Here is a 17,551-nt window from a genome sequence, read left to right on the forward strand (position 1 = left end):
AAAAAAATTTCACATTTTTTCCTGTAATTAAAACCAAAGGTGGTGCAGTGAAATATTGCGTGTGCAACTTTTTTTTTTTTTTGGCCGGGCAGTGTATATTAATTACTATTACTTATTACTAGTCTTTGACCCCTGTAGCGACTAGTCAAATTATCAACTGCAAAAAACAATACGAAACAAAACAATGGCTCTTATTTATATTTACTGCAGAAATAAAATATATTTAATTTCCTTTAACATGAAAATTTAGTGCAGAGCAATTAGAATGCATAACAAAGTTTGTTAAAGAAATATTTGATTCAATATTCAACAAATATTGAAGCAACAATGAAACAGTTTTTTCCTTTAAACAAAAGTGAATTTTGTGCATAACAAATGTAGTGTCTAAACTAAATACTTCATACTTGTAATCAGCAATAAAATAAACATTTTTTTTCCCTCAAACAAAAGTGCATGATGTCACTAGTGACCTGACAATGAATATATGAGTCATCGATTAATTTTGCCGTCAACTATTTATCGATTAGTTGACTAGTCGTTTCAGCCCCAATCATATTCATCCCAGACAAGGCAAAGAATTATTTCCTAGTTTGGCCAATAAGGGATTTGTCAGACGGTCATATAAGAGTAATCCCCCCTCTCCCCGTCCCCCTCCCTGTCCCTCACCCACAGTGTCATGACTTTGCCAAAGCGTGAGAGAAACTGGAAGTAATTCAAGAATGTTAAGAAGCTCAGCTTGCAGGAAAAAGAAACAAACTATGTTCTTAGAAAAATATAGAAATCCATTATTCCCAATTTTAGTGTGTGTGCATGTCGGCAAAAGATAAGGAGACTTTGTTTTACTCTGCGGGCCAAAGTCTGCTGTGATTGAGACGCCATCGTCACAGGGGCGTTCGATTATCTCTATCCATGACTCTGAGGACCTTTTCCTTTCTCAGGCTCCTCTTCCTCTCTGTATAAAACTGCTGACTGCAGCTTGTCCCCCCACACATCACTGCATGAAAGTGCACGACCACTGGAAGGAAATTACAGATGCTGCCTCTGTAAGCCTGCAGAGGAGCTGCCATAGAGGACTTGTCTGTGCTTTTTTTCTTAACCTCAACCCGCTTCTCAAAGGGTCGACTAATTTCTCTAAATAAGTCGGCTGTTGTGTCCTCTGCTACCGAGCTTTTCCAACGGAGCTCGTGTCAATAAGCACAAGCCATTAGTGGCTCTTTATCAGCGCCAGAGGAAGAAGCAGACTTACATAAACGGACTGACTCTTACACACTTCGTCCTTACAAATGTAATTACACGTTGTGCTGCAAGTCCTCTCGTCAAAGTCGTTGTCAGTTGTAAAGGTTTTGTGCGGCGCCCTAACATGTTTGTGCCCCAGTCATTATGTCAGGTAAAAGGGCCACTGACTGATCCGACAGTGTAATTGCTTTGTAGATATTTCCACTTGAAAGGAAAGTGTTGCATCAGGGATGGTCGACTGAGAACCTCTCATTCGCTATCAGAGAATTTTGTAGTGCAAGAGTCTCTTCAGTGTCTGGTTCCAGGATCAGAACCAGCCCGGCAGTGAGCAGTGGTTCTGCCGCTGGGACTGGAATGCCGACCCGGGACAGCTGTGTTTGTACTTGTCAGTCAATGCTTTGCCAGTGGTGGGGAGCGCTGAGCAAACACTTAGCTGCCTCTGTCGTTCAGCGTCGGATTCTGAGGCCTTGTTTGACGCCTTGTTGCCTCTGTAAACACCGTCAGACGCACTGATAAACACAAGGGCTGGCGCTAAAGAAAGCAAAGAGAACGAGCTGTGTTTTGATTCTGAACTTTAAGAACACGGTTGTTATTTTTCATGTCTTATCATTTCTATCAGATGTAATAATATTGTGCACTGTTGAGTAAATCCTGGGATATGGGAACATGAAATCCAGGTCAGGAAGCCACATGATCATTCAGGTAGTAAATGGTATCAAAATTGATCTTAACCTTCAGCATCCTCACACATGAGCGATTCACTGAGAGACAGTTTTATGTTGTGTTGACTTCAGTAGGTTTATCTGAAGAGAAAATACTGACCCCGAGCCAGATCCATCCATTTCAATAAGAAACTTTTTTTTTTTTTTTTAAACAATGATATTACTAATTAACAAAGTTTTTCATACTAAATGTTCCTTCCATTCCCTGGAACAGTTTTGTAGAATTTAGACATTTTGCACATATTTATATGTAGAAAATGTTTAATCTTTGAAACATTTCTGGGATTAACTAGTAAAGACCCAGAGATAATTTTGTGTCGATTTCTAAGTGAATTTTTCTCTACATTAACGTTTCCTGTTGATCCACTAATTCTATCAATATATGTAAATAATTGGTGTAAAATGCAGTGTGTCGTCTTTTCATGATCATCAGATATGACCCATTTAGATGTTCCGAGGCTCCATAGTGAACGTGGAAACACTGTCATCTTCTACAACATTGATTCACCAGTAAAACTCATGGAGTTTGATAAAGTTTGACAATGAACGGAAACACTTGGTTTATGTTCAGTTAATGATAGATTTGTTTTCTCTTTTCTGAGATAATAACCTTTGAATATACTCTGAACTTTTATGAACATCTATACGATCAGTAAATTAAATATAGGGAAATACATGATTAACACTGAAAAAAAAAACAAAATACAGAGAATAATATTGTTATAAATTGTCATAAATCACTGAGGAAAGGCTAAATGTTGAGTAAAAAATTAATTTGAAAGTCACCACTAAGGTAGTTCTGAGTCTTTATGGGTTAAAGAGGCAGTATGTAATTCTGGATGATATATTTTGGTGGAAGTAAATTTTTATACAGTTTTCTCTGTTTTGATGTAACCTTTGAATTTACTCTGAACACCATGGACATCTACATGATCTATGAATTAAATGTAAGAAAATACATGATTTATATTGAAAAATGAAAAATACAAGGGATAATGTTATAATAAATGGTGACAAATTATTTAGAAAGGCTAAATGGAGAGAAAAATTAATTTTGAGGTCACCATGAAAAATAGTTCCAGGTCTTTTATGGGTTAATGGTTTGAGATTCATGAGTTCAGTATTGTATTCTACCCTAAACTGTCTACAAGCATCAAATTCATTCATCGAAAGTCATAAAAAAAAAAAACCCAAAAAAAAACATTGACATCAAGACGAGGGATGAGAAGTCGTGAAATGCAAACTCATTCCTTCACAGCTCTATAGAATTTAGACCAGATTGATTTTTTTTATCTTGTTTATTTTGTTAAAGCTGTCGTCCATCCAAGCAGAGTTTCTAATCTTGCAGCTGCGTATCCCTGTCGTTTTCTGGGTGGTGGTCTCGATGGGAGACGGCGGTCTATCCCTTTCCACGTCGCGGCCACCCAGCAGATGAGCTCTGAGAAAAACCCAAAGGCAAACAGACACGGCTGCTTATCAGAGAGTTTAAACAGCCATGACGTGGTGTCTTCAACGGGATGGAGCTGGTCTTCAACCTGCTGGAGGAAGCCCTTCAGCCTCATTATCATCATTCAAGTGGGGAGTGTTTACACAGATACGGAATGGGACAGGGATGCTGTTTGTCCACTGTTATCGCTCATCAGGCCGTACATATAGGCCTATATATATATGTAAAAGCAGAACCATGAACATGTGGGCTCTCCTGTTTCCTCTCGGTCGGCCTTCGCTGATCGCAGCCTCCTCGTGGCTCTGTTTTCAATTACCAGCTGGAAAAGGTAAAGACGGATTAGAGATAAAATCATGTCTTTTTCCTCTTGAAAGAAAAAAAGCTCTTGTTTCATGAGGCAGTGGCAGCGCAATAAATGGAGAATGACAGGGCTTTCATGTCGCTGAAACAGGGATAGCCTCCGATGTATGCTGCAGAGTAAGTGTTAAAACCAGAAAACCTGCTTTCTTCTCATCCTGTCGTAAGAGGTGGCCAACATTTAGCTCATTTACTTTGATAATATAGCAGTAGCACCTGAACCTATATTGCTTATTTCCCCTTCAGTAGTTGATGAAAAATGCATTTTGGGTATAAATTGAAAATATGCAGAGCTGTTTACCCAAGTAGATTTTCTTGCCGATTGTTTAAGGAATCATGTGGCCTAGATCGCAGCATTTCTACCAGGCTTAGTTTTAGTTTGCACACACAGCCAGTCAATGCAGATTAGCCACTAGCTTGGAGGCTAAAATAGACCAATCACTTTACTACTGCTGTTTAACCCTGAAAGACCCAAAAGCATCTACTGATCTAAAATGTTTAAGTGCTCCTCTCAATACATGTAAATAATTCAGATAAAGTACAGTTTGTCAGTGTTTTCAGCAGCATCACGTCTTTTTCAGATGCATCTGTAGTCTCTGTTGTGAACATGGAAAAAACAACCATGTAGTTTGACAAATGACAGTGGCTGTAGATGCTTGTTTTTACGTAGAGTGATATATAATGATATATTTTTCTGAAAATAGTCATGTTTTCTTTAATTTTCTCTGTTTTAATATAATTATCTTTGAATTTACTGAGCTTTAATTAACCTTTACATGGTCCGTAAATGAAATATAGGAAAATACCAGATTTTCAATGAAAATTAATGTAAAGGATACTAGTGTAATAAATGGTGATAAATCACTTGGTAATATTTAAATGTAGAGAGAAATTACTTTTGACATCACCACAAAAATACTTAAACATTGGCTTGTGAGGCGATCCAAATCCCTCAGATCTGTTGGCTGTCATTGTCATTCCTCTGTGTTTTGACTTTTTGGGACCCGCACATGAAGTCTTTCTGATAAAATAGTCGTCGGCTTTGTTTAGCTGCTTGGTCAAAGGTAAATGTTGAAATGATCCATGTGTTTGTGCTCAATATATGGGCTTATCTCCTTTACTTTACTGAAGAATGTCTTCGCTCACAGATAGGACGCTGTTATAAACAAGGTAGACCCCTTTGGTGACCTGAGGATTCATCAGAATAAAAATAGCCTTGTTATTCTCCCCTCAAAGTGAGAGGTTGCATTTTTTTTTCCTACTGCCTGTACATGATATTTGCAGCGTAGTATCATGGCTCAGCCTGTTGATGAAGCCCGAGGGGGGAAAGGTTCAGTCAACTGCCGGCTGCTTCAAGGATGTGAACGCAATTGTTTGTTCTGTCATGCCCTCCTCATGATGGGAATTCAGCTGCGAAGTAAAACACTCTCCCAGAGACAGCCAGTGAGTTGTAATGACTGCTGAGATCATCAGCAGATATAATCATGTGTGAACTTGATTTAGCTGAGCTTTAGTAAATAACATCAAGCCCATAGATATCTTTATTTTTTGCTTTGAGTTGTGTAATAATGTGAATCTTTTCCAAACCAGCATGGCCGTAAGAACAGATTCAGGGGCCTGGGGGCCAAATTCAATGTGGTTCCCACTCGCTCCTAGTCCATATAATTGAATTACTATTATAGAATCTGATCCAGTGGAATAAACCTAGATCTATTTAGCAATGTATGCAAAGAGCTTTCACATATTGTCATATTAACTCAATGAATCAGTTTGGTTTGGTTGTTACGTCTGGGTATTTTTTCCTTATTGTTCATTATCTCCGCCAAGGAGGTTATGTTTTTGCTGGCGTTGGTTTGTCTGTCTGTCTGTCTGTCCGTGTGCAAGATAACTCAAAAAGTTAAGGATGGATTTGGATGACAATTTCAGGAAATGTTGATACTGGCACAAGGAACAAATGGTTAAATTTTGGTGGTGATCAGGGGGGCACTGATCTGCCTCGGCGGAGGTCTGCGCTCTCAGAGTGGTTTTCTAATTTAAAATATAATCTAATTGCAGTATATAAATGACACTTAAAAAACACAGTGAATTGTACATTTTAGTATTTTCTTGGTTTGGGTTTTTTTAATCTGGGGGCAAAATTAAATGTGGGGCTCAACTTATCTGTAAGTACTGAGAAGTTCAAGTACTAGCCTGTAATCTTTGGAGCAGATATTTATCAAGATATACAACTAACTGGCATATTTAACCAATGAACCAGTCAGTTCCTGCAGGATTTCAGTTTTTTTGATTGTTGCTGCCTGAAATGCTGGATTTTACAGTAGCTTGAAATTTTCATAGACTCACTTTTTTTTTTTTAAGTGAAAATTGCAAAATAACTTTTTAAAGAATTTTAAAGAATAACCAAACAAAATAATAATATAGAAAACAATGAATTTGTGTTTGTGTCTTTGAAACCAGAAAAAAGAACTAAGTTGTACAGCTCTCCACTTTGTGTGGAGGACGGCTATGACATTTTCGGTTTAATGTAAAAAAAAAAAAAAAAAAACAACATTATACTGAAACTGAAACACAGTGACTTTTTTGGTGTCTTTCCTTCTTTGGGAAGTTTTCATCCCAGAGAAAAAAACACATGGAAACAAATATTTCATACGTAACAAATGTGATGAGAGTTGATTCATTTCTGTGCCATAAGCATAAAAATATAGTGTAATGGGAAACAAAGCTAAGAATCCTCCTGCTGTTGAGTCTTCTTTGTGTAAATTTTTTTGTTTTAATGCTGAATTTCTGTCTCTGCCTCCGGTAAAGCACATCTGTCTTATTTTCATACTTCTGATCCATATTGCAGTTTGTCCAAATCATGATGATTAATGGGGCTGCTAAACACACGTGGGTTATTCAGGAGTCTCTATCCAAACTCTGCACATTTTTCTTACAATTTTTCAGCCTTGAGCAATGAAACAATGATTGTGAGGGTATAAAATGAACTCTGGGTCATCTTTTTCACCTCCCTTTGCCGCTGTCGTCTTTTCTACAGCATGTGGTCGTGGTTTCTACAAGTCTTCGTCCCAGGACCTTCAGTGTTCTCGCTGTCCGGCGCACAGCTTCAATGACCGCGAGGGATCGTGGCGCTGCGACTGTGAGGATGGATACTACAGAGCGCTGTCCGACCCGCCGTCAGTCGCCTGCACCAGTAAGTCAGCACATACACATACACATACACATGCACATACACAGCGTGGACGGACTACAGCCATGCATGCACACTGGGGGTGAAAACACACTCCCCACTATACTTGTGTCATGAAGCCCACATGTGTTCTTCTGCAGTTCCCTCTGTTCCCAGTTTGTCATTATAATTACGTTTGCAGGCTTTCATGTCTGTTTTGTGTGTTAGTCGGTTGCTAATGATGAGAGGAGCAATTTGCCGTTTCCCATCTGAAAGATTGTAATTCCATTCAGCAGCCTTGGCTGAGGCCTGTGTGTGTTCGTTTGTCCTGGACAGTAGAACAGTTATGATACAGCCGTCGATGGCTTATTTACACAGAAAACTTAAAAAGGTGTACGTGTTTGTTTCCAAATAGGGCAGCAACTAATGACTATTTCAATAGTCGACTCGTCATCGGCTACTGTAACAACTAGTCGACTGCTCAGATTATCAACTGCAAAACAAAAAACAAAAAAACAGTGGCCATTATTTATATTTATTGCAGCAATAAATACATTTTCTTTCCTTTAACAAGAACATTGGGTGCACAACAATTAGAATGCATAGGGAACAACAAATTCAATGTTCAGTACTATGGTAGCTAACTAATTTGTCGATTAGCTGACTAATCGATAAATAATTGACAGCAAAATTAGTCGATGACTAACTTAGTAGTCAACAGGTCATCAATGACAGCATTGTCATCAACTGTAACCATAACATTACATGTAATATTATGCACAAAATGTACTTTTGTTTAAGGAAAAATATTTCCTTAAAGAAAATGTTTGTTTTATTGCTGCAATACAATACTATAAATATACTATAAAATAATGTAATGTTATGCATTCTAATTGACATTCACAAAATGTTTTTGTTAAAGGAAAGAAAATATGTTTTATTGGTGCAATAAATATAAATAAGAGCCTTTCTTTAATTTAACTTGTTGTCTAGTTGTTACAATAATGAAATAGTCATTAGTTGCAGCCCGATTCAATATTCAACAAATAAAATCCTTTTTTACCCTTATGCACAAAATACACTTTTGTGCATTTCCAATTCCAGTGCCTAACAAACTTTGTTAAACAACTAAATACTCAAGAGTTGCAGTCAGCAATAAAATAAACATTTTTCTTTCCTTAAACAAAAGTGCATGACGTCACTAATGACCTGTTGCCGAATAAATAAATACATTTTGCTGTCTATGTGTTGACTACTCTAGTTGTTGAAATCCATTTCAAAGAAATTTTAAAGCGCTGTTGTGTTTTTTTTCCCCCTCCTGTTGCCTTCAGCTACAACAGCATCGTTGCCTTTATCTTTGGAGCTAAACACCACCTCGACACATACCCTGTATACCTTATCTGGGTGTCTTCATTCTACTGATTATGTATCAGAATCCTGCGTCATCCATGTGACAAACACCGAACTGTGACAGTCTTTTTTAAAGAAATAGAACAGATAACATTACAGAATGCTGTTGTATATTTAGTACCATTTTTTGTTGGTTTAAAGTGACATCAACTACTATGAATATGCAGTGAAATCAGCATGTATCGCTCACATCCTGAGCAGTGCCGCTGCCGTTTTTTTTTTCCCATACGCCCAAACTAGGCCAAGTTAGAATCCCTAATGTGTCTGTGTGTGTGTGTGTGTGTGTGTGTGTGTGTGTGTGTTGTGGTGAGAAAACTACTGTTGATGTTATGCAAATAATGGAATTTATAGAGCTGCATTGGCTTGTCTATGCATTAAATCAGAGAATCAAAAAGAGGATTATAAGGATTCGAGTTTGGATTTACTGCTGTACATATCATATGAAAAACTGCCTCTTTGTCGTTTATGAGTGTACGTAATGCAGCTGGTTGAACAACATATCTGTCTCTGCCTGCCCGACAAAATACTCACGTTTATTTTAAAATATCCACCATTTATTACCGTAGCATGTTCCTGGGTTTCATGTAAGTTTTTTTTCCTCCATAAACCTTTTTGGGAGAATTATCTGTTACAGCATCATAAGATAAAACATATTAATTGTGAAATATATTTGACTTAGGACACACTGAACAAGTTCTCATATAAAAGATTCATCCTTTATTTAGAATGATTTTCCAACGCACATTAGTTGACCATTAAGCATTTTTCTACGTTGATTTTTAGTGCATGTAAGTTAGTGAATCATCATGTTTTGTCTCAGGGCTGTGCAAGTGGAAATTACAAATATTTGCACACTTAATTCACGTTTTTGTTTTGTTTTTTAAATATAGCTTTTGTACTACTTCAGGAAAATGACCAACAATGTTAAAGTGTGCAATAAAATGGTAGACAATAAAATGCAGGTGAAACATCTAAGACTGTAATTGATGATGGGTGGTCCAAAAGGCTAATGCTAATGTAGTGCTAGCATTAGCAGCAACTTGAATTTCTGTGACTTTTCAAATGTTACTGGCATTAGGAGGTTATAAGTGAGGCATAAAAACATGACAGGTCCACACTGGTTGAACTAATAAGAAGTGGTTCAGTACAGACTGAGGTTTTCCTGCTTCTCATAGCTTGTTCTGGGTGTAGCTCATGGAAATATTAGCTAACGTTAGGTGTTATGTAAACTGAGGCAGTGAAACTTGGCTCATTAATTTTTTTGTTTTTTATTTTTACAATTAAAGGTTGAAATATGAACCACAAACTAAGCTTTAGTGATGTTCTGTACCTTCAAAAGTTTTCTTGCTAGATTCAGTCTGATAGTAGCTTCTAGAAATGTTAGCTCCTGTTAGCTCATATTTATAGTAAAGCTATGTAACTTATAATAATTAAAAAAAAAAAAAAAAAAATTAAAGCCAGAAATCATTAGAAAGAAAACACTCCTGCAAAGTTCAGGACATTATTTTGTTTTCCCTCTTGAGTCAGGCTTATGGTAGTAGTTTGTAGTGATCTTAACTATGTTATATGGCATGAATTAAAGTGAGGTTATATACATTAAAAACAAATAAATACAGTGACTTTTTCAGACATTAAAGGTTGGAGTAAAAATTTGATAATGATTTCCCAAAGTTATTCTTGTAGTACCATGTAACGTTAAGTGAATTTAAGAGGTTTTGAAAAACTACACTGGTTTATGTTTAATAAACTAAATATTAAAATTATCGGCAACAAAACATACCTTTGCTATTTGCGGTACAATCACAGGCTTTCTTTTTGGTCATAGCTTTGGTCACATTAGCTATGTTCAGCTAGAATTATTTTGCTTTACAGCTTGAAGTTGAAATGGTAACACTTGACCTAAATTTCTTAGTCAGGGGTTTCATAGGGTCAGACTTATTTTGGTAGTAGCTTGTGATAATGTTAGCTGTTGCTAGCTAACGTTCAATAAATGCTACTGACATAACAGTACAAACATTACATATACTTATGCCAAGTTTAGCATGTAGCATGCCACAGTGTAGTCTATTTATAAGTGTGTTGCAGTCTTGGCCAGGGTGCTCTTGCAAAAGAGGCTTTTAATCTCAATGAAAAAGATATTTTTAATCTTAACGAGCTGTTTTTTTTACCTGGTGAAATAAAGGTTAAAAAAAATAATAAATGAGGAATTTGATGGCCCAAAAGTATAACTCTGAAATCACTGACTCTTGGAAATGTAAATGATTATCCTGTAATAAGGAGACAATAAACAGAGCTTTTTGAGTCCAGTTGTGTGTAGAATGCCACTAGAATTACTGAATTACTTAGATACGACCAGTCCGATGCTCTTGCCCCCAGATTCATCTTTTTAACTTGTTTCCTTCACCATCTGACACCGACAAGGACAGAATTAAGGCTAAGCTGACCTAAGAGCAGCCAATGACCACAAACCACCAATCTTTGAGTGCAGCACGAGGGCGACGAAACAGATCCTGTTCTCAAAGACAGGTCCATTACTCACTTCTCCAACCATCCTAATCGTCTGTTAACGCTGTGCTCTAACATCTCCCCCTGATCAAGGGTAGGACTCACCAACAGCAGCAGAAAAGGAGGAAAAAGTTCCTGTTTCTTTGCGTGTCCTCTGGCTGCTGCCTTCACCTTGGCCAAGTCACTCCGTAATTACTGAAGTTGCCTAATGCACACTTTCCATTATTCATTTTCATTAACTAGGGGTCTACACTTGATGACCCCATACCATTATATGTAAATATGTATTTTTAACTTAGCTTTGCCTTCCTACTCAATTACCCGGTACAATTTTTGCGACGCCATCCTGACGTGCATTTCCTCATTCATCGTGGGATTAAGTCAGTGTGACCAATAGTCACTGTGATTTCCTTTTTTTTCAAGTCTTATCCAGAGCAGAAGTGAATAGTAATTGAAAATGAATTTGCACTGCCTGAACAAATATCTTGATTGACAGATTTTTTTTTTTTAATAGGGGTTTGTAAAGCGACCATAGTGTAGACCAGTGAGATGGAGATTAAGAATATGTCTATGAGGATTTGACAGGAAATGAGATGAAGATGTAATATACAGACATGAAAAGCTAAATCTACTCTGAATAAAGATGAGGGAAGAAGTTTCCAACAACACAGCATCCGAATGCATCTTTTCCCCCTGTGGAATGTGTGATTGGAGGTGGGGTGGGGGTGGGGGGGGCGGCGTTTTTTGTTTTTAAAGGGTTTGTCCAGGCCATTCATATGCAAACTTGAGAGGAAAATGAGATATTTGGGGGCCTGGGTATTGGGGAGCATATCTCTGGAGGGAGGGCATTGACCAGAGCTGTTGACAGGTTGGGGAGGGGGCATCAATCATACAACAGCTGTGAGTGATGTATGCTGTAGGCACTGAAAGGGCAGTCGCCTCCCCCTGCCTTCAACCCCCCCCTTTAAAAATGTGCCACCTCAACAAGTTGACATCGGACAGGGAGGGGGTCTGTCCTGCCAGGAGTTGAAGGGGGACTGAGGAAGGGGCCTTGGAACCAGTCTGTTCAGTATCTTAAACTGTTTTCCTGTCAGGCTGAAATTCACATCCAGATTTGTTGAAATGCCAAATCCTCCTGCAGGTTAGGTTTGAGTTTGGAACCAATACGGAACCCATTTTTCCCTGTTACAGCCTGTTTAATCCTGTGGAGCAGTGTCACCCTGTTCCCATATACTCAGGCCAGGACTGGATTAACCCATCAGGGGGTCTGGGGCCGAAGATAATCTGAGGGGCCCTGATCCCTGTTCCGTTCAATCAGACGTTGCACTTAGACTGAAAGGAAAACTTTATATATTTTCTGTTTCATTTCATATATTAAGGTCACTTTCTAGACACGATCTTAAGGAAAGGTGAACTATTCTTTAACCCATAAAGGACCCAAACATCCACCATCGACCAAAAGCATCTACTGATCTAAAATGTTTAATACCTGTTGATCCACTAATCCTATCAATACATGTAAATAATTGGTGTAAAATGTAGTTTGTCATCTTTTCATGGTCATCAGATATGAGCCATTTGCACATTCACAGGCTCTGTAGTGAACATGGAAACATGTCACCTTCTACAATATTAATTCACCAGTAAAACCCACGGAGGTTGGCAAATGGCAGTGGATGGAGACATGTGTTTTTATGCTGAGTAAATGATTTATTTTGCTGAAAAAGTTATGTGTCCTTTAGTTTTCTCTGTTTTGATCTAATAAACTTTGAATTTACTCTGAGCTTTAATGAACATCTGCATGATCAGTGAATGAAATGTAGGAAAATACATGATTTTTATTGAAAAATGCAAAATTCAGAGGATAATGTTTTAAAAAAGGTGATAAATCACTTGGGAAAGAGAAGACAATTATTTAAAAGTTGTGACAAAAATAGGTGTGGGTCTTTAAGGGTTAATAACGTTTTATTCGTCCTCACTACTTATTATACAACAAATTAACACAGAAATCTTGTCAAAAATTACCGTTAGCTAATTGGCTATTAAACATATGTCTGCAGTACTTGGTGTAATCCAAATGTAGAAGCTTACTGGCTAGGTCATAATCATGTATATGTATATTTGATATAAATTACAGTCTGTTTCATCCACATCACACTTAGATCAGCAAATGCAAATAATGTTTTCTGTAACTTGTTCCCTCACAACAAGATTCAAAGGATTTCTGCAGAGTTTTTGTATCGGCATCAGTCATAGTGTGACCATTGATAGCTGCTGTCATTGTTCTAGCACCGACTGTATTCCACAGCACTTTCATCAAGCTTCGGAACTTCCTTTGGGTATATTTTTGCATATATTTCTCTGTGAATCAGAATCAGTGAAAATATTAAGCTCCCAGCAGCGGAGGTGCACAAAATGTGCATAATGTTCTTCTGCTGTCGTGGTGATTCTTTCCTGCAATGTTTTATTCCTGCCCATGTGCCATCACACGTTCTCCAGAGACAAGTCTGAAGTGGAATTTTAGCTTGCAGCACACATTTTGTGCAAGTAGCAATTTCAATATTGAATTCAGTGTAGTATTGAATATTTGGTAACTGCAGTAGCAGCAGCAGTTGGAAAAAAAATCCTTCCTCTTCGAAGTCTTCGTGCCTGGATTTGCTGGTCCAGGTTCTTTTGCTGTAGCCACATCATTAGAAGCTGGGTCACGGGGTCACAACACACATTTGTAAAGTGAGGATTACCTCATGGGCCATTTGAATAGCACTCACCCCCACCATCCCCCTCCCCACAGCTCCCCAATTAGAGCACAGCCGGCTAATAGGCTGTGGAGGGTTAAGGCCGCCCCGAGCTCCTCTCAAGGCCGATAAGCGCTGGATTCTTCTCTCCTAAGCTTGGATTTACTCAGGTCTCACAACTCTACACAGCGCTGAGATGGGCTTTGAATCATGACCTAAAATGATCAGCTACCGTACTATGTTTTTGATGTAGTAGGGTGTTATATCTATGTTAACTTGTACTTTTGTAATGGACGTTACAGTTACAGTCAGGTTTAGAATAGATGAAAAAGGGTACAATGCATGCTAAACTAAATTCACAAGGGAACTTCTATTTTCTGTGTTTAACGTTTGGCTAAAGAAAGTTAAATGACATCATTCCAAGCAAGAGCTGAAATGAGTAATCAATTAAGTAGAACTTGATTAAAAACAAATTTTCTCTATTACAGTTTTTCTAAATCAAAGCCGCATTTCCTTACTTTTGCCGCTGCTAAACATGGTTCCGCTGTTGTGTTTCACACGGACGCTTATTGCGACACACATGACGCCAGGATCAACAAAAAGTTGTACGTTTGTTCTGTCTTAAGTTGTGAGCAAGTTAGTAAGTAGGACCCAAATGTGTTGAAGACTGCAGTGCACATATTGTTCGTAGACGTCATCGGACTTGTTTGTTCTTTATATCTATAGATATTTTTATGTATACTTTTATACTGTTGTTATTGTTTTTGTTATTTCTATATAGATATATATATATATTTTATATATCCTTTAGCTTTATACTTTTTGTGGTTGCTGTTTCAGCTGGTTCAAAAGTAAAGGACAAGTTGTTTGTCATTTTCAGACATGTCTGTTTCACATTTTTACAGTTTTTTTGTGAATTCAAATAATCATTTGATGGAATTGAAGAAAATAATTGGTAGATTCATTGATTACAGAAATAACTGATAGTTGCAGTTCTAAATGTAACTGTTGTGTCTCATGTTATGGGTCACAAACAAACTGACGTCAGGTACCTGACATTTCTGGTACCCATGGGTGGAGTTTTTTACACTTTTTTTTTTCTGATTCCATTTGGAAAACATTGTCACTTTGTATAAACTTACATCTTACTTGTGCCAATATCAAGCTAAAATATTGACATTACACACAAAGTATAGACTGTTACTTACTAGCATAAAATTATCTGACTTATTGGTGGTCAAGATCATCAACATGTACAACTATATGCAAATGTCTTACTGTGTCCAACCTCAGCAGTGACGGCTCATCACAAGAGGCCTTGTTTATGAAGCTCAATAATCCGACCATGTTCAAAGTGAGAAAGCTTTTTTTTGCCTTTGCCATTAGGATGTCATGACACTGTGAATACCTGACAGAATGACATTGAATCCACATTTTTGCATAGATTTTGTCTTTTAAAGGCTGTGGTCTTAAACTTTTGATCAGCTGATGAACAGCCTGTTTCAGTTTAATTGTTGTTTTCATTAAATTGCTTAGTCAATTTTTTTTTTTTGCCGCACTCCAATTTCTTCTTTTTGCATTTTGAAACTCTGCTTAGAACAGGGGTGTCCGATCCGGGTCCTTGAGGGCTGGTCTCCTACATGTTTTGGATATTTCCCTCTTTCCAGCATACCTGATGGTCGTTATCAGGCTTCTGCAGAGCTAGGCCTATGATGGGAATCAGGTGTGTTGGAAGAGGGATTCATCTAAAACATGCAGGATACCGGCCCTCGAGGACCAGGATTGGACACCCCTGACTTAGAACCTTTTAAGATCCAACAGTGCAAAATGTAAATTCATGTAATTTTTCTACTGGTCTTTAAATTTGGATCAGGAGTGTGTATATATGTATATATGAATATTTACATCTATATGTATATATGTTCTGGAATAAAAAACAAGTTATTTGTAATATTCAGATATGTCTGTTTCACATGTTTTGTATTTTTTTGTCTGTTCAAATTATTTTTTTAATAAAATTGAGTCGAAGAAAATAATTGATAGATTAATCAATAGAAAAATATAATTGATACCTGCAGCTGTAGTCCAAATATGGCTCCTATGGAGTCCTAAAATGGATTAAGGTTAGGGTTAAAGAAGTGTAGTTGCCAAAATACATGCATTAGCCAGTCTACATTTGGATCATGACCATAACTACATCAGTTAATTAAATCTAATCCTAACCCTAGTCCTTAAATGCAATGCTGGTGGATGCTAAAGGAGTGAGATTTTAACAAGACTTGTAAACACAGCAGCCTGTTTATTCGATTAAATCATAGATTTGGTTTCAGTCTGTTTCAGTGCCTTGTTAGCATGGCAAACATTTCAGAAGAAGACGTGTATGTTGAATATTTAACAGAAACAGACGACCACACAGGCTCAGCCAGGCTCGGTCACAGCGGTAGCGTTGGAGGGAAGCTAGCGAGTGATTGAGACGTTTGAGGCTGTGGGGGCTCTGGCAGGCTAATCCGTGAAATGAAACTTGACTGGAAGGAGGGGTGAAAGGAGAGGAACATGGGGAAGATAAGACAGAGTGGAGGAGTGAGAGACACTGGGCAAAAAAAAGTCCAAAGAAGGAGAGCGACAAGCCCTTGAGCTATAAGGATGAGCAGACAGACAGCCATGCTGCAGGTGAAGGGGGGTGGGGGGGGTGGGGGGGGTGGATGGGGGGTAGTTTCATATTCCTCCATCCAGACAGAGCATTTTGGGGGGAACAAAAAGGCGCCAAGGCAGAAAAAGACAAGAGGACAGACAGTCAGTAATACTTCAAACTGAAAAAAACAAACTACAGACCACTTGTTCTTTCTTTCTTTCTTTCTTTCTTTTGTAGCATCATTGCAGGAATTACAACTTTCATTGTGATGCAATTTTTAAAAAAAAACGATCCTGCCTACTTCCATAACTCTGCACACCTGGCTTGTTTCTGTGTAAAACAGTGTGGTAGATTGTGAATCATCAAATTTTCAACCCAGTTCCTGAATAGAAAATGTTGCATTTGAGTGTGTTTCTGCAAACCACAGATGCGGAGATAAGATCCATTGCACTGATACAGACAGGCCTGATCATAGGGCTTTAAATCTATGTGTGTCGGACGATACGTTCATATGGAATTAAGCTTTTTAAAGTTTACACATGGCACTTAGAAGTATCAGAGCATGACTCAGAACAGGAAAAAGATTAAAAAATAAAAAATAAAAAATGTGGGTGGTAAAGTCCTGCATTATGTGAAGCCATGGAATAAATAAAACACTAAAATAATCCTAATGTAGAGATGCAGTGTATTTTTGATTCATAGATTTTGACCCAAATTATGGTTTGCAGGCAGAAAAATGACATAAATAATAATAATAATAATAATAATAATAATAATAATTTAACTAACTTATGTAAATATGTATGTAACCTATAGAGTTTTATTACTTACTACTATTACTAATTATTTTTGTCTCTATCCTGTTGCTGCTGTGGGATCAACAAAGTTTAATCTACTCTAAAGTGACAAGTTAGCAGATAATTTGGTGTTTAGTCTGTTTCATGTCATGTTTCTTTTGCAGCACTATCAGAATGATAACAGCTTTTAAGAAACACTCTGCCGTGTGAAAACAGTAGCAATGTTGAATTTCTGAACTTCTAAAATAATTGGCCTTTTCAATTCTGCCTTCATTGGGGCTTTTTTTTTTTTTTTTAGCAAGAAAAGCAATGCAATATTTCGAGTATGTGAAACTTCCAGGGTCTGGCTCATCTAATTTCCTTTCACCTCTTCTTGCCACGAAATCATAGCTTTGATCTGCGGCACCTGAGACCCAAATGAGAGTGGCACGAGCAGCAAAATGAGATATTATCGTGGCTTTGCGGTGGCCATGGAATTGCTCGGATGAAACGTATAGCAGGTGTGTGTGTGTGTGAGTAAAACAAGCTGAATGAGCCGATGCAC

The 17,551-nt window shown here is 37.7% G+C and overlaps 1 protein-coding gene across 5 annotated transcripts in view; it reads left to right on the plus strand.

Annotated features, from left to right (window-relative positions):
- Positions 1-17,551, plus strand: part of epha7 (eph receptor A7) — a 121,351-nt gene that overhangs the window by 19,441 nt on the left and 84,359 nt on the right. For all 5 annotated transcript variants that reach the window (XM_030128480.1, XM_030128481.1, XM_030128483.1 and 2 more), the window contains exon 4: positions 6,797-6,952. In XM_030128480.1, the coding sequence (XP_029984340.1) occupies positions 6,797-6,952 (156 nt within the window). The remainder of the gene's footprint in view (positions 1-6,796; positions 6,953-17,551) is intronic.

Source organism: Sphaeramia orbicularis, chromosome 24, assembly GCF_902148855.1.
Source record: "Sphaeramia orbicularis chromosome 24, fSphaOr1.1, whole genome shotgun sequence".
Lineage (NCBI taxonomy): Eukaryota > Metazoa > Chordata > Actinopteri > Kurtiformes > Apogonidae > Sphaeramia > Sphaeramia orbicularis.